At 40.6% G+C, this 23,811-nt stretch overlaps 1 protein-coding gene across 1 annotated transcript; it reads right to left on the reverse strand.

Annotated features, from left to right (window-relative positions):
• Positions 1-2,013: 2,013 nt before the first annotated feature.
• LOC137183256 (coiled-coil domain-containing protein 136-like) lies at positions 2,014-23,429 on the reverse strand. The gene is made up of 10 exons (XM_067590173.1): positions 23,269-23,429; positions 22,949-23,012; positions 15,333-15,650; positions 12,170-12,244; positions 10,637-10,939; positions 9,680-9,797; positions 8,200-8,476; positions 7,931-8,062; positions 6,170-6,282; positions 2,014-4,408 (listed from the first exon to the last, which is right to left on the reverse strand). Exons 2-10 carry the CDS (start codon positions 22,998-23,000, stop codon positions 4,396-4,398), a joined length of 1,401 nt encoding a protein of 466 aa, XP_067446274.1. The 5' UTR covers positions 23,001-23,012; positions 23,269-23,429; the 3' UTR covers positions 2,014-4,395.
• Between the last annotated feature and the right edge of the window lie 382 nt (positions 23,430-23,811).

Below are 23,811 nucleotides of genomic sequence, written 5' to 3' on the forward strand. Positions count from 1 at the left end.
AATTTATCATTTTACAGAGGATAATTGTCAAAAAAGTAGGACAAAATTGTCTCACTGAGGCCTTGGGAGGGAAATATTTTAAAGGATGAGGTCACACTGGTGAAGATGAAGCAACTGCATTACGTGTGTTTCACAATAATCTGCCACCCCTGGGTGAAATACATTTCCATGTAGACAAGCAAAGGTCAATACAAGCTCAAGAGGTTTTATAGATTGATGCTTGGTATTGAAGGGAGGCAGTGTGCTTAGATTTTGATGTACAGCAAGTATTATTTTCTGAACCATCAAGTAATGACATATTAAGCATATTGTAGAGAATTTCTTCAGTTAATCCATTTCAATTCCCTAAACTCAGCCTCTTTATTTTAAATGTCTTTTCAGGCCACATAAGAGAATCTTTTTTCCCAGAAAAAAGAAAGGACAGAAATTAACTTCTTGAGTGTCATCTACAACTTTGGTAAGTGACACTTTCATTAATTGAAGATGAGTCTTTAAACCATAAAATACACTCAGCCAGTTGTCAGCACATATAAAAATCAATAATCTATATATGAAAATGAGTCAGTGACAGTGAATATTGTGTTTGCTGCAGGTTCAGGGACTGTCGTGGTGTTGTGACTCAGCAGTCAGTGACACGGCAGAGCAGCCAGCAGCATCCTCGATGAAATAGTGAGAGGTAAGAATAACTGTGACACATGCAGAAAGCATTCTCAGGATACTCTCGGTCTGGACAGAGCCAGGGGTCACACCATGTTGATCTCACAGCATGAAATATGACACTCAAAGGACTTTGTCTGTCTGTTTTTTTTAGCTATTTCCTACAGAACGATCTGGAGAGTTTGACTTTGGTATTGCAGGATATTATTCTCATATAATAATAGTCATTTAAAAAGGGAATAAAACTGTAATAATCCTTAGTCAATCAGTCAGCAGGAAGTAAGGATGGTAAGAATTGAATATTATTTTAATTGTCTCTCTCTATAAAATCATTGTATATCATCACAAAACTCATATTGACACATCATGGTTCCCTTAGGGTGCTACATAATACATGAAAGTGTATATTTTCCCCTATATAACAGATTTTTTTAGGAGTACAAAATATTTGACAGTGAGGTTAACGAGTTCAACATTTTAATATGTGATTTTTAATACATATTTGGTATATATTATAATGTGTTATGTTCATATTACCTACCCTTGATAGGAAACATGAAGTATGTGTGAATAACTAAAGCAAAAACCAAATCATGGAACTACATCTGTTGACCTGGACATGGTTCACTCAACAATATATCCCCAGAGAACACCCTTGTCTGCTCTCACAGTCAGCTTCACACCTTTTTTAATTAGCTTTTTCCCCGTTAGCCTGTCAGTTGAATATATTAAATATTTAAGAAGGGATTTGGGGCATGGGGGGATGGGGATTTGCTGGATAGATAGGCCCGGGGCCAAGGGCCAGTTGATTAGGTTTCACAGGTGATTTGAATCTGACATTTCTGCCATGAAGATACTTTTCATTTCTTTAGCCATAACTCTGAAATTGAATGAGACAGAAACCTGATTCAGAATCCAAAGGGAATACGTGCAGGTTCAGGAAATTAATTTAACTTCAACCCTAGATAGAGGTTTATGCTAACTATACCCCATGACAAGTTCCTCATAGAACGTCACATCAAGGCTACTTTTAGATGATTAGCTGCGCTTAAAACGTACTATCCGTGAGTCTTGGCAATGTACTAATGAGTGTATTTGAGAAGCCCTCATCTACAACGTTGACACACCAGTTCCTGCCATCTGTAAAGAGTCCGTGTCTGTGAGCTTATGTCACATCTCTGGAGTGAAGGTTATTAATACACATACAACCCTTGTAATGCGAAGCCAGCAGAGAGACAGTTCTCGCTCAGGTTGTCCACTGGTGATTTCATGAATGGGATTTTATGATACCCTAAACCCTGGGACCATGATAGCCGGTGAGGCCAACTACCCAGAAAAGAAAGCACTCAGACATCATGTGGGGTGGGTATATTTATTTTCTCAAGTCATTTACAGTACAAAATAGACCTCCATGTAACAAAATAGCCACAACTATGCTGAAAACAACAATATCAATATGTAAAGCAGCAAGCTGAGAAACACAGTGCAATATTGAAGCTTGTGAGACTGTGGTAAAGTTACTGTTCATGAAATAAGCTCAGAAATAATGATAAATAATTTCCTGAATCAGACAACATTCATATGTGCTATTGCAGTCAATGGAAATTAAATTTGTATTGCAAACTGATCATTTTAAATAGACAGTGACAACATTTGCAGTCCAGCGGCACATTATTTCCTCACTAAATTTTTTTTCATATGCAGAAATAACATTGGTCAAAAATTGCTTATCAAGGTTTGTTTAATGGCAAATGTTCAGAATCAGATTTCATTACAGTTCTGAAATTTAAGGGAATGTCAAAAGTGATATTGCTCGTTCTGGCAACTAAGGTCAAATGTAATCTAAAGGCATGCAATGACTACACAACCTTTGAACATAGAGGTACTGAAAATTATTAGCAATGCTTGCAGTTCTTCTGAATAACGTCACCATAAATAAACATTTACATATAGCATATAATCTGGCTATCAAATATACGATGCTCTTTCAAAATAGAATAAACTTTCTACAAAGCTAGTACAAATGGATTTAAGAAATATCTCTCCCATAGTACTTTATGTCACATCTATTTACATGAAATACAAAGTAACAGAATCAGTATAACGTAACATAAATTATATATTGTGCTTCTATATGTTTTCTAGCATGCTTATTCAGTTCTAAAAGATTTTCACAAAAAAAAAAACATTTCACAAATGTAAACAATAATCAGAGTCCTTCCACATATACATATCTATTTTTTTGTAACTAATGCTTAGACAAAATCATTTGTGACACTGTCCTATTTACATATTTTTTAACCATATCAATGTCTAAAATGCCCTCAGCAGACGACTAACCCTGATCGTTCACTTCAGCTGCATCGATGGTTTCATTTAGGTGTTGCCGAAAGCAGCATTTGTCAAATCTTTTTACATTTAGTGTGCTGCCAGTAAACAAGTGAATGCTGACAGTCAACATTCTCACATCGTGTACCTGGAACAACCTGCAATCATCATAATTCTTAAAAAGAATACACTCTGAAAAACAAGCTGGACAGAAATATCAAGAGTCAAAAGTAAGAAAAGCTTTGATAGTCGGTGCCTCACAACAACAATGCTGGATTATCCCAGAATTTGCTCCCAAAGTTGCAGAGATATCTCTACTAGCACATTAAAAAACTACCATACTGTAAGTATAACAATGCAGCTGTGGGTGTAAGGTTTCAAAGTGAACTGAGAGCAGGCAAGATGAATCAGAAATACGGCGTTGACTTTCTGGCATGTTGGTTAACTGATGATTAAAGGGGAAGGTGGGAGTTGTCTGATTTCAAAGTCAGACACAAGACAATGGCGAGAGGCAGGCGGAAGTGACAGAGCCTGGAGCAAAGCACATAACTGAAAAGACACTGTGGGAGATGTTGGGTTTAACATTATCCTTACAAACTGAGCTTGGATGGACAGATGCTTAACTAGCTAAAACCTGTGCTCCTTTTTTGAGGATATCAGGTGTTTGAAATAGAAATAACTAATATTGTACTATTGAGAAGGGCAGATTAACAGTGTTAATATTTGGGGGGGGGGTTGAGCAACAAGTAATAGTTAACAGCTCATGAACAAAAAATGCAAACTGCTCTTTCTGTAAGTGTTTTAAGGGCATAATTATATACATTTCAGGGATTTCAGTGCATTTAATGCAGACTCCATGTTTGTCATTATTATCAGAGACAAGTATGAACAATATTCAAACAAACAAATAAATAAATAATGGTTAAATAAATTGAAAACATTTTTGTGCACATTAACAATCAAAACCTTCATTTTATCACATTGTTAGCTAAAGGAGAGAGAAATAATATTCACAGACAGAGAAGGAATGACACAGCACTAGCATACATTTAGTGGAGTGAGATCAGTCCTCGTGTGGAGCTCTGCAGGGCAACTCATCGTCACAGCCGTCTGCAATCTCAAATGAGACTGAGCAGTCTCAGTCTGTGTGCATGTAGTACCTTCTCATGAGAGACTAATTTTTTTTCCCATACATCATCTACTAGACAGTTGTCAGTTCAATCACATTTAGAGAATTCCAGTTCAGTCTATAGACATGGCAGGAGAGAGAACGAGGGCTGGTCTGAAGCAGACGTCTGTCCCTGTGCAGTTGTTACCCATCCAATCAGCATCGGACGAGAGCTCTCAACAAGCTAGTCATCATTAGTAGCACTGCTGTGGCTGCAGTGACAGTCAAAATGGAGTTCCAACCTATCTCACTCCCCTGAGGGAAGACAGGAAAAGAGTAGTGTTAAGTGTCAGTATCGGCTACCACTTTTCCATTAACCGATAAACCATTTTGGACCTCTAAAGGAATGTAGTTTGACATTTTAGGAAATATGTTTGTTTGCTTTCTAACAGAGAGTGACATAAGAAGATTGTTACCACCCATATATCTGTACGTAAATAGGCAGTTAGCTTAGCTTAGCATAAAAACTGAAGCAGAGGGAAGCGGCTAGCTCACCAAGCTCACTATAATTAACACATTGTATTGTGTTTATTTATACCATTCACAAATAGAATGACAAAGCAACAATTTATTGTTTTGGGGGAGTTACAGTATGTGCTGTTTATCTGTCTGTCCAGTGTTTTGGTTCAGTGTGCCTGCTGGTTGGTTGGCATCCTCACAATGAAAACAAAAAAAAAAAGAAAAGTTACAGTGCTTGGCCAATAAATAGTGACAGCACATAACTCCCCCTAAAACCACAAATTGTTGTTTTTATATTCTAATCTGTGTATGGATTAAACAAACAACATGTTAATAAGTGTGCTTCAGATGTGCTAGTAAGTGTATTTTTTAATTTGGACACTTCTGAACTTTGCTAGCTGTTTGCCCTGCAAGGCCAAGCTTAGCTAATATCTTCCTGGCTCTAGCTCCGTACTTGACGCACAGATACGAGAGCGGTATCAGTCTTCTTATCATGGGTAACTATTAACAAGGAAGTGAATCAGCACATTTACCAAAATGTCCAAAAATTCCTTTAAATTATGTAATTCATTGCCATGTTCAAATTATTTTGTTATGATTTGCCAAACTGCCCACCCGTCCCATGTCCACCTACCAAAATTTCTTCATTTTAGACCCTCCCATCATAACCGCCAATCTTAATGAATCCTGAGCAACAATCTATTTTAAAGGGTCATTTCATCCAAATAACACATATTTTCTAACTTACCTCAAGTGGTATCCAGCCATACAGATCATTTTTGTTTTATTTGCTCAGCTTTAGATAATGGAGGTGAGTGAAGTTTTGTGTTTCTGTGAAAAATAACGTGTCTCCCCAGAAACGGTGTCCCTGGATAATCCGCAGAATACACTGTCAACAGAGCACTGAAGTCGTGCTTACATTATCTGATTGTTATCAGCTGTTGCATTCATGCTTCACCATCACTGTCTCATACATCACCTGTTTGGCTACAAGCTGAATAGTAAAGCCCAATCATATTCATGCAGGTGTTCAGCAAGGCCATTACAACCTCTCACTATTGATCTATTGATTAGTTACTGCCAACGCTGTTTGCTGCTGCAGCTCCCTCTGCCTCCTCCTTTTGACACTTTTGATTTAAGAAAGATTTCCATTTATGTGTTTATTAAAAGGCGATTAGTTCTTGCAGAGGAATCATCATCGCTGCTCGGGTGCTTTTCTGCCAACTGAACTGTATCACCACTTGCTATAAATGGTCAATGTCTCTGACTGAACAACTTTTCAGTAAATAAACAGTCCCTATGAAACTGCTGACAGCATCTTAACAGTATCTGTGGAACAAATTCCTTTTCACTTCTGTTTAGGTTCTGAGCAGAATATCATCTTACAGACGGATATCTTAAAACTTGGGGCAAATAAAACCCCAAACTGCGTTATCTGCATGGCCTTGTACCACTAGAAGTAAGTGAAGAATATATTTTTTGTCTTTTTTGGTTGAACTAAACCCTTTCATCTTTGTGTAGAATTACGGTTCAAGTAGAGATAAGCTCCTCCCATACCTTACTCTCTGGGACGCCAGCTCCGACAACCAGCACCAGACCACAGCCACTATTACAATCATTCCTATGAAGGGGATGGAGAGAACAGGGTGCTCAGACGGATGGATGAATCTCTGAGGAGGGAATAAAAACAAACACAAGGACCATGGGGATGAAGGGAATGAATGAACGGATGGATTGATCCAAATAATAAACACACAGATAGATGTAGGTGTGACAACAACACAAATGGACCACCAACACTACATCAATAACTTAAAAGCATGACATGGTCTATGGCTGTGAGAAAAGGGGAGGGGTTGTGATGGAGTGATTTCCATTTTCTGTTCACAAAAGGCATAACTCTATGGTGACATGCACATCAACTCAATGTGAGTGTATGTGAGCAATCCTGTGTGTGGTTTACTGGCTGTGTGTGATGTTATGGTGACAGAAAAAGAAAGACATAAAGCATGAATGTTGTGACGAGCAGTCAGTGGTGTTTTTGTCTCTCTATCCTCGTTTTATAGATCATTTGTAATTATGTTTGCAAAATTTGTCATCATACAGGCTGAGAGGTCATGGACATTCAGAGAACAAGGACAGCATCAGAGACAGGTACGGGTAGACAGTTTGACACAACGCAGAGACATCTCATCACGGCTGTTGTAGACAAAACACGTGTGTACAACTTTGCTGCAAACCATTTTCCAAAAGATACCACTGTCGTTTTGATGTTTGAATGCATTTTTTCTTCCCTTACAGGCAGATATTGGTTTCCAAAATCAATTTACAGAGTTTTGATACTTACTTGAGATACTGTAGGTAATCACAATGAGCATAAGTGTCCTAATGTACTTGAATGGTGCATTCAAATGCCATACAGTAAACTTTGTTATCAGAAAGTAAAACCCTAAACGCTATAAGGAAATATAGACATCATGAAAATGGCAGTGAATATGAAACTTTGTGCAGTAAAACCATTGCTGTTCAATAGTCAACTCGAACTCCTTAAAAATAATTCATGCTTTCAACTTGTATTATGTAAAATTAAAAGCGAGCATGATGTTAATTGTATGAATTACTTATTTCAGACAAGTCTCACTCGCTAAAATGAACAGAAACCAGCCTAAAGGGAAGAAAAAAGCTCTTATAATTCTAAAACATGATGGTACGCTGCAAATGTACTTCAATTACTTTGTTTCTATTGAACAATATGTAAAGACTACATAGACTTCAGACATTCTTTCCTTGATGCCTGAATGCCTTTTTGCAGATTGTGTGTTTTTGTCCAACAACAGTATTAAAGCATTGCTGTCACAAAGAGATTAGGACACAGACACAGTGGGGGGAGAAGTTCCCCAGCCCAAAGCACAAAATAAATACTGATATGGGCTGACAGGCCAAGTCAGTTCATATCAAAACATAATTGCTACAGTATGAGACACACAAAAAGTGGGCTCAACAGACAGAGAATACAATAGGTGTGATGTGAGGTGTTATGTGTTAGTTGACAGTGTGGGTGCAAAGAAAAAGCTTTTAATCAAGTAGAAATCAGAGCTGGAAATTCTCCAAACTATATTGAGAAAGTTCACATTAATGTAAAAATAAAGAATAGAAATAACACAACCTTCAGCACAGATATTTTAGGAACCTCCAGTCTAGAATTTAAAGGTAACTACACAATTTAAAGGTCCTAAAGATTGTCGTAATTTATCTCTCAAAGTTATATATATATCATTAAAATTACTTCATCCTACTTCCAGGCCTCTGATCCCTCACCTGAGCCCCCCCAGACAGCTTCTCCAGCTCCGCCTTGCAGCGCTGCAGCTCCTCCTCCAGCTCTGCTCTCTCCCTCTGACTGCTGTCATACAGTACCTGCAGCTCCTGCAGCTCCATCTTCAGACCGTCACACTGGAGGACACAGAGGTCAAACACTCACTTACAGTATTTGACTTATTGCAGTGATTGATAACAAGATTCATTGTGTTTGATGGAATTAAATGTAACCAAAACCTATACAAAAATGTTCTAATAATACAATATTTTACCTCTCTCTGAACCTGTGAGGCCTTCTCCTCCGCCTGTTTGAGCTGGTCCCTCAGGGAGAAGATCTCCCCGACGCCTCCGTTCCAGCTGGTTGGTGTCATAGGCTTCCCATCAAATGAAATATTCTTCTGTATGGAGGCATCCACCAAGCGACAGTTCTCGGACTGGGCCATGGTCATGTAGCTCTCTGTCATGACCTCATCGGGGCCGGTCTCCATGTCCTTCCCCTCTGTGCCCTCCACTACATCTTCCTCTTTCAGTGACAGGTAGACGCTGGAGCTGCGAGGTGGACGAAAGGAGTACTGGTGAAGAATACGATGCACTGTGGGTAGTTTCATCTGTAATGTCTGAAAGCTCAGAAATGGGCTCCAAATGTGCTGATAATTTCCATGATCAAAGGCCAGAGGGGCTTTATGAAAACTGGAATTGGTTGCCATGCCATTTTATGTGATAACCAGTGAGCTATCTAACATTATTTGCATTGTGTTGTTACATACAGTGTACACAAATAACTGTCTGTCTGTCTGATAACTGATGGAGACGTTATTATGGCTGCAATTGAGGATTATTTTCATTTTACAAAATAGTGGAAAATGTCCAAATGAAATCACAATTTCCCAGAGCCCAATGTAATGGCTTGTTTTGTCCTCCCAACAAAACCCAAACATATAAAATTCAAAAATGACAGAAAAGCAGCAAATCCTCATATTTAAAAAGCAGGATCGAGAGAATTGGCATAGTGTCTTGATAAATATATGAAAGTAAATTAATCAATGATGAAAGTTGTTGTTATTGAAACAACAATATAACCACAAGTGATCATGCTAATGGTGGTTTTTCTCGACTCTGAAACAGCCCGCAGCGGAGTCTCAGAGAAGCCAAATCAATGCACAGTTTTTAAGAAGCATCTTAAAACCGATTTTTCTTCTTTGGGTTTTTCTTGATTTTATACCTTTTACTTTGTGAGTTATACATGTTTTATATATTGTCTTCTTTGTCTCTTCTATCTCCCTCGATCCCCTCTCTCCTTCCTGTGAAGCACATTGTAACTTCTGTTTTGAAAAGTGCTCTATTAAAAGGAAATGTGCTTGTTTTTGAAGGTGTCACACAGTCTTCCTCAGCGAATGAAGTTTGCCCAGTTCTCCATCCTGCTGAGGAAGACTGTGTGATGTGTTAGAAAACTTCAGAACAACTGCTAAATGGACCTTATTTTGTCAACTACTGGTTCCAAGGTCTGGAATTAACCTTCAATCCCATTTTTCTGGCGATTTACTAATCAATTAATCATATAATGGTTTCAGCACTCATGTGTAATCCCTCATATGATATTACAGTTTTACTGCAGTGATTAAACAGGTGGCCAGTGTTTTCTAAATGCGACATGATGTGAATGACTGTGACGAGGGTTATTATTCCAGAGGGTATCCCCTCCAGCTGATCCAGTAAGCGCAGCTGATGAGTGAGCAGCCATTGACCTCTCACCATGTCCTCTGTCTCTGAAGCAGCTGCAGCCTCTCGGAGAGACGTCTGTTGTCCTCCTTCAGGGTCTGACACTCCTCCTTCAGCATACGGCACTCCTCCTTCAGCAGGTCGATGTCACCTGACAGAAGAAGGAAGGACAAAGATGTGATGAAGTGTAGCTCATCATCTGACTGTTTAAGGCTTCAGCACTCTAACAGCACTAATAGAGGACATTAAAATGAGTGTGAGTCGAATTACACTTACATATAAAATACATTTTGGGTCATGAAAGTGAACAATAATGAAATATATGAAGACTCTGTGTTCTCCCCTCCCTCAGTCCCTCCCTAGACTCAGCTGCAGAGCCCAACGGTGATATCATGTCTTGGAATTGTGTGTTCCTCCTCCTCATGACTTCATGTCCCGGGTATGCTAAATACACACACACATCCACGCACACACGCACACACACACACACACACACACACACATACACCACTCCCCCTGTCACACTCAGGAATCTCATTTGTAATCTGTAATATTTATTAAAACCCACAAATGATTTATGTGCTTGACTTCTAGATGCTAACATGATGTGACCGTGCAGTAAGAACATCCATAACATCACGCTGCTGTGTTTTCAGTCACAAAGACTGATCGTGGGCTAATTCTGTTTGTGTGGTAAACTGCATGAACTCCATAGTACAAACTGAGACAGTATGTCTTTGTGTTCTTGCTGTGCTCTTCTCACTTATTGCTATTTACACAAGGTGTGAAGATGAAGTGTAAAACCAAGACTTATTGTGTTTTAACTTTGATGTGCTGTAAGTAAAACAAAGGAGGAGGAAGTATGTTTGCAGTTCGCTGACTGATCTATTCTGTCTCTCATCCTTCGCTTTTGTTAGGTTGTTCTGTAACATCCGTCTTCATATTTTCTTTTCTATTTCTACACTGATCTCCGCCCTCCATGCCCCTCACCCTCTCTCCTCTCGGCCTCCCTGCGCTGGCTCTTCATGCTGATCTCGGCCCTCAGCGTGGTGATCTCCAGCTCGTACTCCTGGGTCTCCTCGCTGAGGCGCTGCAGCTCAGCCCGCCGGCGACACAGCTCCTCCTGAAGGGAGGCGATGTCATTCTCCCTCTCTGCCGCTGCCTCCTCCGCGGCCTGTTGGAGCAGGAGTACTTCCTCCTGAGCGGCACGCAACTCCTCCTGGGCCTCGGCCAGCTCACTCTCCTTCTCCTCCTCCAGGCTGTCCATCTCCTCCTGCACAGAGCGCAGCTGGGCTGTGGGGAGAGGAGGAGGAGGAAGAGGAGGATGTAAGGTTTTCTTTATGTTGAATGTGTGGGTGAGGCTGCAATATATATGCGTGTGTGTGTGTGTGTGTGTGTGTGTATGATCTCACCTGTGGTTTTGCAACAGTGGGCCTGCATATGTTTGTGTGTGTGGGCGGTGTGTTCTTGTGTGTGCCTGTGTGTGTGTGTGTATGTGTGTGTGTGTGTGGGTAGAGTTTGAAAGAGGAGCTGATGTAACTGATGGTAATAGACATGTTTTTTCTTCAGGGCCAGGTTCAGATTATTAGTTTAGCATTTTCAAGAAAAGAAAATCTTTTCCACTTTGAGCGATAACATCATCGATAAGAGACATGAAATAAGTTATTACTGTTTTTATTGCCATTACTTTCTATTTTAACAGTTCAGACATAATTCTTGCCTAAGTGCAGATGTCATGAAATCATTTTGGCATTCTCTGACTCTCTGACTGAAAAACATCTTGCAGCCTTAAATTGCAACACCCCTACTCCTTTTTTCTTCTGTTTTCGGGAGGGGTTGGGAAGCATTACGGGTCAAAGAATTCCTGTATTTTATATAATTTTTCATGTTTGTATAAACTCCCTTTTTTCTTGTTTTCATCATTCTTAGCTCTTTTGTCTTTTTTCCCTATTATTTTTCTCCTCCCTGTGCTCAGAACCATTATCCATGTTTTGTAGAGGCTTTGTATTTGTACTGAGGTGTGTTTTCACCTCCATAAAATTGAACAAATATCTAATTTGACCTTTATTATTTCTCTATGCGTATGGTTTCCCAAATGGTTTTATATCCACCAAAATTTAATCAAAAAAATTGCTCACAAAAAAGACAATGCTGCCCAATCAATACGCTAACCGACTGCAAGTATCACATTCTAGTCAATTACATCTCAATATATGCAGCTTTTTCTCTCGGAGACTATTCAGTACAGAGCTTGTACGACAATAGAAATCCATACAGTGACATACAAGGAGGACTTGCTCATTAATGCTAATAAATTGCTCCTCACCGCAGCTCAGAGGGAAAAATCAGCAGGGACCCTATTTACTGAGAACATAAGAAAATATATCACGCAAATATGTTTGATTGATCCTGATATTTCGAGCCTCTTGCCATTGCTGTTAAACCAGATGAAATGCTAATCATCGTTGTCCAGTTTTATCAGGGAACAGAGCCTTACTGCTGACGGTTTTATTATGTTGATACCTTGTATATTCTGGATCTGGCGCGTGAAGGCTTCCGCCTGATGGGCACTGGCCAGACGCTCATCCTCCAGCAGACCTGGTGAGGAGGTGAGGAGAGGAGGAGGAGGAGAGAGGAGAGGTGGGGAGAGTGGGTAGAGAGATAAGAGGAAAATGTCAGTTCAGCAGGCTGATAGAAAGATGACAACTTGATAAGCTGTTCAACCTTGAAGCATGACTGAATGACACAAGCATTTTTGTGTGTCTGTCTGTGTTTGTGTGTTAAATACATTGTAAGCAAGACCTTCAGTAGTATTAGATTTATCTGTATATTTCATTACCATAATTCCTACTGTAAATTCCCATTTTAATAGACAGTCTTTTTTTTATAAATCTAAAGCACTGCAGACAATTTTGGCTACTTTTTCACAGCTTTTGATTTTCTACTTCCTTTTGGTCCCTATTGTTATGTTTTATGCAAAGTAATTTGTGTAGTATTATTTGCGCAGTTTCTCTAGCTTGGTTACAGAGGAGATCACTTGAGCCTGCACACTCAAGGATCAATTCATACAAATGAAAAAATACATATTTTCTTATTTCTTACTTCAGTGGTTTTGTTCTGATAGGTTTGGTTTTATATCCATCTCTGAGATGTCTGCTCCAGCCCAATAAAATGGAAATGAATCCACATTTTCTTTTGGTGTTCAAAGCATAAAAAATACATTTAAAAATTCTACATCGACATCTTTAATCAGCTTCCCATAATACAAATAACACTGTCAGCAGTTTTCAGATGGACTACTTCTTCAGTGGAAAGTAGTCCAAGTAAAAACTGAATTATCTAGAGTGAAAGAGACACTGACAGGCAGAAATCTCAAAGATGGATATCTCAAACCCAGATCAAACAAAACCATAATGTTTCTTCGGTTTCAGATTCTTCTTGTATGGGCCATAATGTCATTCAAACTATTTCTCATTTTCTTTCTCCAGATTTTTCTAGACTATTCTCGCTGGCTCAGACCTTACCAGCAGTATATAACTGGTGAGTGTGGCATGATTGGCAGTTTGTAATAATAATCATCTACAGCTGCCAACAGACTGAACAGCTGACTGTGTCCAGTGGGAGTGGACCAATAGTGACTTCTCGTTGTGGTCTAGGACACCCAGTCTGGAAGCTTCCCTCATGCAGTTGTCTGAAGAATGCCTCCATCGCTGCCAGACAAACAACTGAGCTCACAACGCCATGTCTTTTAGTACACACACTCATATACACACACTCATAAATGCACACACTGAGCTCACTGCAGCTCCATACCCAAGGTCTTACTCAACTGCTAGTGTCCCTGAACGCTAAGCTCATCATTTCTAAGGTATGATGTGATGCTCCATTTGGCGGCTGTGAGCAATTGATGGTGTCAGTGACCGTATATAAACATTTATACTTCTACGTGCTCAAGCGAATTGTGATAAACAGGAGACGTCTCAGAATGAAAGTTAAGCTGTATGGGTACGGTCACTTAGATGCGAGGTGGAAATGTTTATCTGACTGAACTGTTATAATAGTGGCTGATGAGTTATTAATAGCTTTCAAACAGGAGTCCGTATTCATGACGTCTTACAACATAAATTAAGTGGATTCATAGAAAGAGGAGACAGCAGATTGCAGCGGGGCTGTAGATGTGTCTATCTGGGTTGTAAAGTTTTTAAAGTTTATTTTGTTTATTGATAATTAATTTGAGCTTAAAGGAAATTCCATTATTTGCCAATAAATATTATTCTCATATTTTTATACACTTTGTTTGTTAGTCTACATACTAGGGATGTGCAGAGGGCCCAGTATTTGTATTTGTATCTGTATTTGTATTTAAATAAAAGTGGAAAGGGGCTTAAAAATCCTGTTTTTGTTTTTATTACGCTTTTAATTTTAGAAAATTAAAGTGTTACAATAAGTGTTCATGAATAAACTACCTTACGAAGGAGGTCCCCACACCAGGTCTAGAACTGGAGTCTCCCAGATCATAAACGACTGCACTGACTACTGAGCTAAAACTTTACTCACTGCCTCATCACAGACAGACCTCTACCTATTTATACACCCATAACACAGAGACAGAACACTGTGTAACATGTAGGGAGGAGCTTCAAAGGTGATTATTGCTTTGCACTTTTCATTTATTGAGTGATTTCATTCGGGAGCGATGTCCAAATTAAGAAATGTGCATCATGTAGCAGGTGGATGTGACTCCCATAGTTGAGACCTGAAAACAAATAATTTTTAAAATATTTGTATGAAACAAATATTCATTTTAAAAAAAAAATACTATTTGTGCTTTGCTGAATAACGTGTTTGTATTCGGGAACACCCCTACTAGATACCATTTTACTCACCACCTCCATTTTAGAGATTTGGGAAAAGTCAAATAGTTGAGGTGAACTAGGGCCCATTTCACAAAAGCAATTTGTGAGCAATGCTTACACACAGAATGGCTCCAGCTTCATGTTAAATAAATAAGCTGATTAGTGAAATTATATTGGAAATTATATTGTGTTACAAATTGAAACAGGTATGGTGTATCCATTCCTTGATCAACTTGCTGCTAACTTACCTGCTGTATTAATGCACACACACACACACCAGTTTGTGGCTCACTTTCGATGATTGGTGTCTGCACACGCATAACAAGATGCTCCACACTGCACAGATTGCATTGACTTTTATTGACTGCCACAATAAAGACTCCAATTATAGCTAATTGTGCCTAAACAACTACAGGGATTTCCAGGAATCTACTTTCAGTCTCCAAATTAAGTATTAGAGATTATTTCTGTGCCATTTCCTTGCCCCGATCACTGTAGTTCTTGCCAGAATCTGTTTTACACGTATCTCTATAGTGGAGGCGGTGAGTAAAATATTATCATGACTAATAGTCTTAATGGACCAATGCCACAAAATCCATTTAGAAACCAGAAAATTTGCCCAGGGTATTTTGAGCAAGTGGTTGGATGGTGGAAGATGTTTGCTTTAGGTTGCATATGATTAGATCTTGATTTCAGGTCAGATGTCTGTAAATATTGGATAAAAGATTTGGATAAAGGAAGATAAATCATTCAAGGCATCAGAAAATAAAAGAATAGCATAAGACAACATTGTCAGCAGTGACATTCATATCCAAGGTTGGAGGTCTCACCTTGCAGCTCGTGGAAGCTCTCCTGGTGTTTGTTGGAGGTCTCTCTGGCATCTTCCAGCTCCAGCAGCAGCTGCAGCACCTGGGCCCTCAGCTCCTCCAGCTCCTGCTCCTCTGTCAGCGGCTCCTGCTCCTTCCTCCTCTTCTCCTCCCCCTCATCGCCTTCTTCCTTCAGCTTCTCTTCCCCCTCCTCCTCCTCTTGAGCTCTCTCCTGGTCCATCTCCTCCTTCTCGTTGTTCTCTTCCAGGACGCCTCTCTCCTTCGCTGTTATCTCGTTGTCCATGGTAGGGCTGCTTTCTGTTTTCAGATCGCAAGGGTCATCTGATGGAAAGATGACAGCAAAATTAGAAAGGGATGCCCGGTTGAGAGAGAGAGAGGGAGACAGAAAGGGAGATTTACAGGTGACAAAGCCCTCTGTCATCACCTCTATTCAGTCATGATTTAAACTCGCCACAGATTGCTTTTTATTTTGAATCAACAGCACCATCTTGTGATTAAAGTGGCATTGAGTCCATTTCACACCAGCCTCTATTTCACTCATCTACCATAATTTAACACACTACTCACTTTAAATGTACAAAACAATTGACAACCTTTTGATGAGATTCTGATAGAAAAGACATATGAAAACCATTCACTTGGGGGAAAAAATGCATCTGATTATTTGCCAAAAACATGTCAAAATGTTTAAATGCTATGTAGATGTTAAGTGAGACAGCATTAATATGTTTCACACGTTGAAGCCAACTGATGGAGAATTTGAAGACTTTGTTTAACATTCATCTCTCCGTGCTGTGGATTTGAATTTCTAACCAGTAGGTGGAGTGAGTTAGCTGACACAATGCAGAGAAAGAAGGGGGGGAAGTGGGCCTGTATGCTGAAGCAATCACTATGACTCACCACCCAGCAATGCACCTCAAAGTCCATAACAACACATGCTACCAGTCATAGTAAGAAAGATGTGACAAACATTTGTCTCCCTTGTATTACATTGTCTCACATTGTCTGCCATTTCTTTGCTTTTTATGGAGGTTTTTCTTGTCTCATTTCTTGTTTACAGACAGCTTGGGCTGGGATGAGTGTTGTTGAAAATGCAGGCCTGTAAAGCCTAATGACACACTGTATACGATTTAAGGCTATACAAATAAACTTAACTTGACATGAGCTACAGCTGTTGCCTGCTGGAACTGTGAAGACAAATGCAGGCCAAAACTAGAAGCACAACAACATGGCAGTAGATCAATTTGACTGGAGTCAGATGAGATTTGCTTTAAGGCAACAAAGACCAGAGCTAAATGGAGAAAGTGTTGGTTTGTTCTCAGGAGCAGTAAAAAAAGGTAAAAGATCACCTCAGTTACTGTGTCATCCCGAGAAATGCTGCTTACATCACACACACTGGCCTGCTGTCACTTCACACTATTTCTCAATAACATGCCCCTCAGGGTCAAGTCCATCTCAGAAATAAATTGATATGTAGCATCAGACATTCATGTTGAAGTGGTCTCCGAGTGGCTCAAAATTGCTGTTTGTACTCAGAAAGGAGAGTGAAGATGGGTTGAGGGTAATGGTGTTTGCTGAGAGATGAGAACAGAGTGATGTGACAAGAGAAAAAAGGTGCGGCAGGGGACAGAGTAAAGCATTAACTAAAGATCTATCTAATTAAGAGTGATGCTCACCGGTGTAATCTTGTCTCTGGGGATGCTTCCATTTCTTGTGGTAATTATTTCTCTTCCTTGTTGTTCCCCCTTTGCTAGATGTAACTATTTCCATCACAGTTAAGCACACGCAACATATTTTCATGCTATCTTATGTCACATTAATTATAGCATTCTATCCCTGTTTTTCTGTTCATTTTGTCTATGTTTATGTGAAGCACTCGATGCGTGTAATTTATTTATTGTAAAGCACTTTGAGCTGCATTCTCTGCATGAAAGGTGCTATATAAATGAAGTTTATTATTATTATTATCAATGTGACAATAGCAGCAGGCTGGAGCTTTATTCCTTCCTGTCGCATAATAATGTTAATTTAAATAATGCGTCCCCTGAGAGGCGTGTGAGAGGTTTCATGAGCACTGGGCTATTTTGTCATTAAACTTTGATGCTAGAGTAATGAGTTAGTCATAAAGAAGAGAGCTGGAGCTGTGTGGCAGGGAGAGAGCCGGAGATGCTTGTATAGCCAGCGGCAGCTAAAGGCCATCAAGAGACAAAAGGCTTCCCACTGGATATCACTCTCATCCAAATCCTTCAGGATGACTAGCTCAGGGTGCAATAACTCGGAAAGCTTTGGCTGAAGTGGATTTGTGCTGCGTTTTAGTTCTTTGTTTTTGTAAATGCACAATGCGGACTGTGCCCGATGGACACAAACTACAACGGATCAGTAACTAACAGTCAGATCGCAATGAAAACACGACAAGAATTAAGTATTGTACAAAACTTTTTGCACACTTGATGTACTGCTGCGGGACATTTGCTCCATGCCAAAGAGACACTGTTTTGAAAATCCTCTAATACTGGACAGATGTAGTTTGGAAGAAAACTCTTTAACTCCCTTTGGCTGTATATCTCATCCTCACCCATGAAATATACAAACCCCCCTAACACTGCTCCAATGTTCCCTTAAGTCTCCTTTGCTTTTCCCGACAGCTTGTTAATCATTTCCCTCTTTAAAGAAGCTTTATCACCTCACCTTGTGAGTGAATGTCAAACACATTGTGCAGCAGAATCAGCTGCAGTGACACCTGCGATCACTCCACTGCATACTTGCCACAGTGCTGGTCTTTAGTCATGCCGGGATTGCATTAGACATGGTCACTGCTTGCATACAAGAGTAGGGACGGGCATCCGAGTCATCTCAGGAGCAGTGTTACAGCTCCAGGGAGAGGATGGCTTTATCTAGCCACAGCACATTCCTTCGTAATCACATTGCAGCAAAACACATTGAGTATGTCAGTGCAAACATTGTGCCACTCTAGAAAAGAGTCAACAAGCAGGCCGAGTGTTCTTTGTCAGTATCTCGGAAGAACTGTCTGAGATTAAATTTAAACATTAGTGTTGAGACACAAGCCCTTTGTTTTGCTTTCAATTTGGTTTTCATTTGGTGTTTCGATGTTTGGTGATGGAGCGAGGAGTGTAATGAAACTTGCACTTTGCAAGACTGAGGTGCAGAGTGAGGATTTTAGCAAACAGAAGTGTGCTGGGAGAGGCCTGGATGTAGGGCATAGACTTGCTTCAGCGTGGCACCACAGGGAAGTCTCTTTCTCCATAAAACAACCAGTGTGACTCTGCGGTTAGAGTTGTAGTTCTGTATATAAAATATGCAGCAAAAACCGAAACTCAATCTCACAACGTAATACAGTAGATAGCAGTGTACTGAGCAAGACATCACTGCATAAAGAATAGTCATTTTGCTTTAAAGTCTTTCATTTCCAATTTTAGTCTACATTTTTCATGTTGCTATATGATTAAAATGTGATACAAGGCTTTCCACATGTCAACTTTTCTACTATTGTCTCCCTGTGACTGCTGTTAAAAATATCTGATTTTACTGTATTGAGAGGAACATCTGAAGTCAAATCAGCTGTGAAAGGAAATGACAGCTGACTGAAACAGGAGCTGGAGGCTGTCTACAGCTGTAGTGTGATGTATGCCTTGTGCTGAACTGTGCATGAAAACAAGATCGAGCAGACAGGTGGTGACATTGGCAGCGGTGGTGATAGTGGTTTGTGTGCAGCATGTGTTTGTCTGTCTTATGTGTGTGTATCAACGTGTGCATATGGGTGTACTGTGTGTGAATACCTGTCTATGCTACTTGTACCTGTGTGTGTATATACAGTCTATATACACTATGTGGGCATGCAGGCTTGTGTATCCTTGATCCCCACTCTTAGTGAGCCTATATAAATATATATTATCACACGCGTCTGCCACGTTTAAACTGCATTTGTTCAGTGTATATATGTATGCCATGGATCTCTGCGGGTGTGTAGGAGGCCGTGCATAATGCACACCACCCCCTCCTACTCCAGCTTTGAAGCCAGCCCAGTACTGATGTTGTAGCTTTTCCCCTGCACTTGCACACTTCCTCAGCAACACATCATAAAGAGCAGGGCCGGTTGGGAGGGGGGAGTTGAAAAAAAGATGGAGAGACTGTTTGAGAGCAAAAGAGGAAAGGAGGAGAAGACAATAACAGAGATGCAAGAAAGGAGAAGGAGTTATGATATGGCCAGAGGGCACTCAAGCTATTTCTGCTGCTCCCTTCCTTGTAAAAACTAAGGAGGAGTCAGATGAAGCCATACGCTAGTTCATCTCCATGGTGACCTCTGCACACCAACACCCCAGGTGTTCACCATATGGAAAGTCACCTTGGCAGTAAGGTTTTGTTGTTGTCCACGGCTTTGCCTATCACAGAAACCTTTCTGTCTGTCATTTGCTTTTCCCCACAGAGAAACCCGAGCAATCTTATCAGATGCCCCCTCATAAAGCCCACATAATGACATCACTATCATATGAGATTTGATACCCAACAGCTTGAGATGAGCAGTGAGCTACAGGAAGGTCTCATGAGGTTATGTGAATTTATCTTCTCTCTTTGTACTTTGAGCCTGACAACTCTAGGGAGCATGAGGAACAACAGCAGCAGGAGAAGACAAGAAAAGAAACAGGAACCACAAGTACCAAAGAGTTGGACTGACTTAATGAGCCGCTCTGTTGTTTAAATGGAAAATCCATGTTTGCGCTTTCAAAGGGAAATAAGAGGAAGTGGGTCAATGAAATAGAGATGCAGATTGTGCAATAATTTGGCCTCATTAGATGATCATGCACAAAAACTGTGTCATTGGGTACATACTGTAGGTGATTGATTCAGGTAATAGGTTTTTTTATGGGAACGTGTGTGGCAGTGCAGTGTGCGTGCATGCATGTGTCTGTTGTATAGCTATTCTATTAAGGGATATGAATAGCGACAAAGAACAAAGCATAAAAACAAGTGATGCAGTGATAATCCATTTGATCACAAATCAGTGCCTCCCACCTGAAAGCAAATCTCTCTGGAAGGTTTCACATCACTTAAATCACAGAGGAAAGAGGGGATACCACAGCTAACCATGTAGCTGCCAAATCCAACAAGGATAAGGACATAGAGGGAGAGAAAGGGTGCGCTAATGATAGGTTGACAATGCTGAACAGTTCTACAAGTTAGGAAAAATCCATAGAATAAGCTGCAAGAAGACCAATGAGTTCACAAAGTTTCTCTACTCATTTTAAGTTTGAAGAATTTTTCCATTATGCAACCAAGAGGAAAAAAAACATATGGCACGCTCAATTTTGTCAGAGACCTGCAGAGTGCCTTGAAAGCCTGTTTTAAAATGAAGCACTGAAGTCCGGTGGGGCACAAATGGGGATAGAGTGGTACAGGGAAACATGTCACACTGTAGAGCTTCAGCACTAAAAGAGAAAGAGCTGAGACGCCCGAGGCTGGAAAAGCATGCAAGATTTGTTTTCATTTAGCCCCATGACTGGCCATGTTAAACACTGGTATGAGAATCTCACATTGTTGTTTTTCTCAGAGATTTCTGCAGTTCCCCAAATCTACAAAGTTTGTCTAAGGCAGCAACTTTGCTGTTTATTAGTTCCAGTGAGCTGAGAGAAATCCTGTTTGTGCACCCTCGGGGAGTATCACTGCTGATGTGAATTTCACAGTGTGAGGGCACAACACTGGAGTGGAGGGAAAGGAGGAGAGGACAGGAGAGAAAATTCTGTGTGGGCTGAGGCACTGGCAGGTGCAAAGGTTTCCTTGTCTATACATGCGCATGCACGTGTGTGTGTGTGTGTGTGTTTGTGTTGGAGTGTGTGTGGGTGCTGAAGAGAGCAGAGGATTGCGACTGGAAGAGGGGGAAGAGAAACTGAGTGGGAAAGCAGAGAGAAGCATGGAGAGAGATGGTCGACTCGTGAATGTAGGAGGAACAATATGGTGGCCGAAGGTTATAAGATCCACAGACAGCATTCAAATGTCAAATCAGCCTTCGATGGTGTTGTATTGAACAGTGGGAAGGTGTGTTTATGTAAGTGTATCTGTATTCCCAAGTTGGTAGATGTGGCAAGTAATTTTAGTCACTGTTCTTCAAGCGTAGCATAAAATCCCCCCCGAGAAAGACTGAGAAAGTGTTGAAAATAAAAGCCTAGAAAATAACCACCATCCTGAATAAAGTCACCTTTTTCTAAGAATCAAGTTTAGCCAGAATTGACCTCAGCCAGGACAGAATAAATGCAATTTAATCCAGTGTGTGCAATTTTTAAAAAAAACGAGAGTTAATACGAGCCGTCGCTCAATCCACTTTTGGTTTAACGCATGTCTATCCTTATTATGGTCAATCAGTCAGGATTCACGCTACATTAAGCCAGACACTTGCCATCACTAGACGCTGAATTTCCTGCTTTAAAAGCAGGGATATAAAAACAGGAATAAGCTTGTTAGGAAGGAGGCTTTTCTCCTGAGACAGCATCCATGTTATGATGGTCAGTGCTGAGGCTTTGGGGTAGTAAATGTAATAAAGGATATTAGTCACTGAACATTTAGAACAAAGTGGTTTATTAATTCTGCCGCTAACTTTGCAAAGCAAGGGGTATGTTATTGAAAGTTTAATTTTAGGACAGTACCACACAGGAAAAGGAAGTCAGATCCTGGCAATCTGGCCGCTGGTCAAAAGGCTGTTGACCTGTAGTTTTCACTGAGCCCCACCGCACCGATAAACATCCTCCTAACAGTGTCCCACACAGAGCTTCTCTGTCTGTACACCCATTCAAAACACACAGAAAACATACAGTTAAAGCTTCTTCCTCGTTTTGTCACACAGACACAAAATAACATTCCGCACATTCTTGACTGAATCGTTGCACAAATTTACACAGTACAGTGAGGGAAAAAAATGAAGATGCAAAGATGCCAAATGTCTGCAACTATCAGTGGTATGAAGTTACCAAAAAAGATTAACAGCTTGTTTTGCTGCAACAGCTCAACAGTTCAACACAACCATGATATGCAAAGTGAATATTCCACAAGAATTCATTTGTGAGCTGAAAACAATCCAACCACAAAGTATAAAAATAAAAAAAAATCATAGCTGAACTAAAATAACATCCAACACTGCATGACTCCACATTGCATCAATTTTCAATCAGCCTCAGAATAACATATGCAGAACATCAGATATCTAACACAGCCTGCACTAATGAAAATATTATTTCCTGCCTCTGGCTGCCAGCCATCCATTACCTGGCAGTGTGTAGCCTCCATCAAATGTCCACAGATGCCATAGCTGACAGCAATGCCCACTCGTCAGTCTGTCTGTCAGCTATACTACAGCTCCTAATAAAGACAAGCTCCCATAATAATCTCCCCTCCTCCTACCACCTGACCACCTCTCTCCTCCTCCGCCTCCTCAGGTCACCACCCCATCCCTCACTTTGGGAGTAAACACTCGTTCTCAGCAGAGATAAACATCGACCCCTCTACCTTTTCATATCTGATCTGTAGTGTGGGCTAAAAATAGCCGCACGGCATCCGACTGCACAGAAGCAGCGTCGCAGATAAACACACACTGACAAAACAGCTGCACAGACCTGTAGAGTCCAAAGCCTCCTCGATGAGTGGAGGTAAACGCAGTCCATCCATAGCCCCCTGTAGCTGCAGCAAAGAGGGAGAGACAGAGAAAGAGAGTGGGCGAGAGAGGGTCAGAGGCTCCACACGCCCACCTCAGCTGCAGGGAGAGAGAGAGAGGGAGAGAGGGAGGGAGAGAGAGAGAGAGAGAGAGGGACAAACACACGGAAAGTACTGAGCACAGCGTCAAGTACTCGCACAAACACACACACACACACACAGGCTTCAGTGCATACACACACACACACACACACACACACACACACAGACAAACAGGCTGTACCTCGGGAGAATTTGGGAGGATCCGGGGAGCTGAAGGCTGAGCTCCGGAGCGTGGGAGAGATGCCGAGAGGGAAGAGGGGAGGAGCAGAGTGGAGGGAAAGATGCTGTTTTCCAGACGGCAAGCTCCGTCTCCCTGCACAGACCTCCTCCCTCTCTCCCTTCCTCTCTTCCTCTCTCACACATACACACACTCTCTCTCTCTCTCTCTCCCTCCCTGCTTAGTTTACACTGTTTACTATTTTTGCACCCTTCCTTCAACTTCTTCCCTCGTTTCAGTGCATCTTCTTATTCTTTTCCTGTTTTTTCCCACTTCTTGTCATGCATACAAACAATATTATACTTAATATCTACCCATCATTAAACTTCTGAGGGAATTACATCTACAGTGAGCCGTCCAAACAAAAGCACACATAAAATGAACTGCCATGTACAGAGTGGAACTGAAAAACAACATACTACAGTATAAATATATAGATCAAAAAAGAGGAAAGAATAATCATCATCAAGTCTAAATATTAAAATTTAGATCATTTCTCCCCTTTTT

The sequence above is a fragment of the Thunnus thynnus genome, chromosome 5, assembly GCF_963924715.1.
Source record: "Thunnus thynnus chromosome 5, fThuThy2.1, whole genome shotgun sequence".
NCBI classification, from domain to species: domain Eukaryota; kingdom Metazoa; phylum Chordata; class Actinopteri; order Scombriformes; family Scombridae; genus Thunnus; species Thunnus thynnus.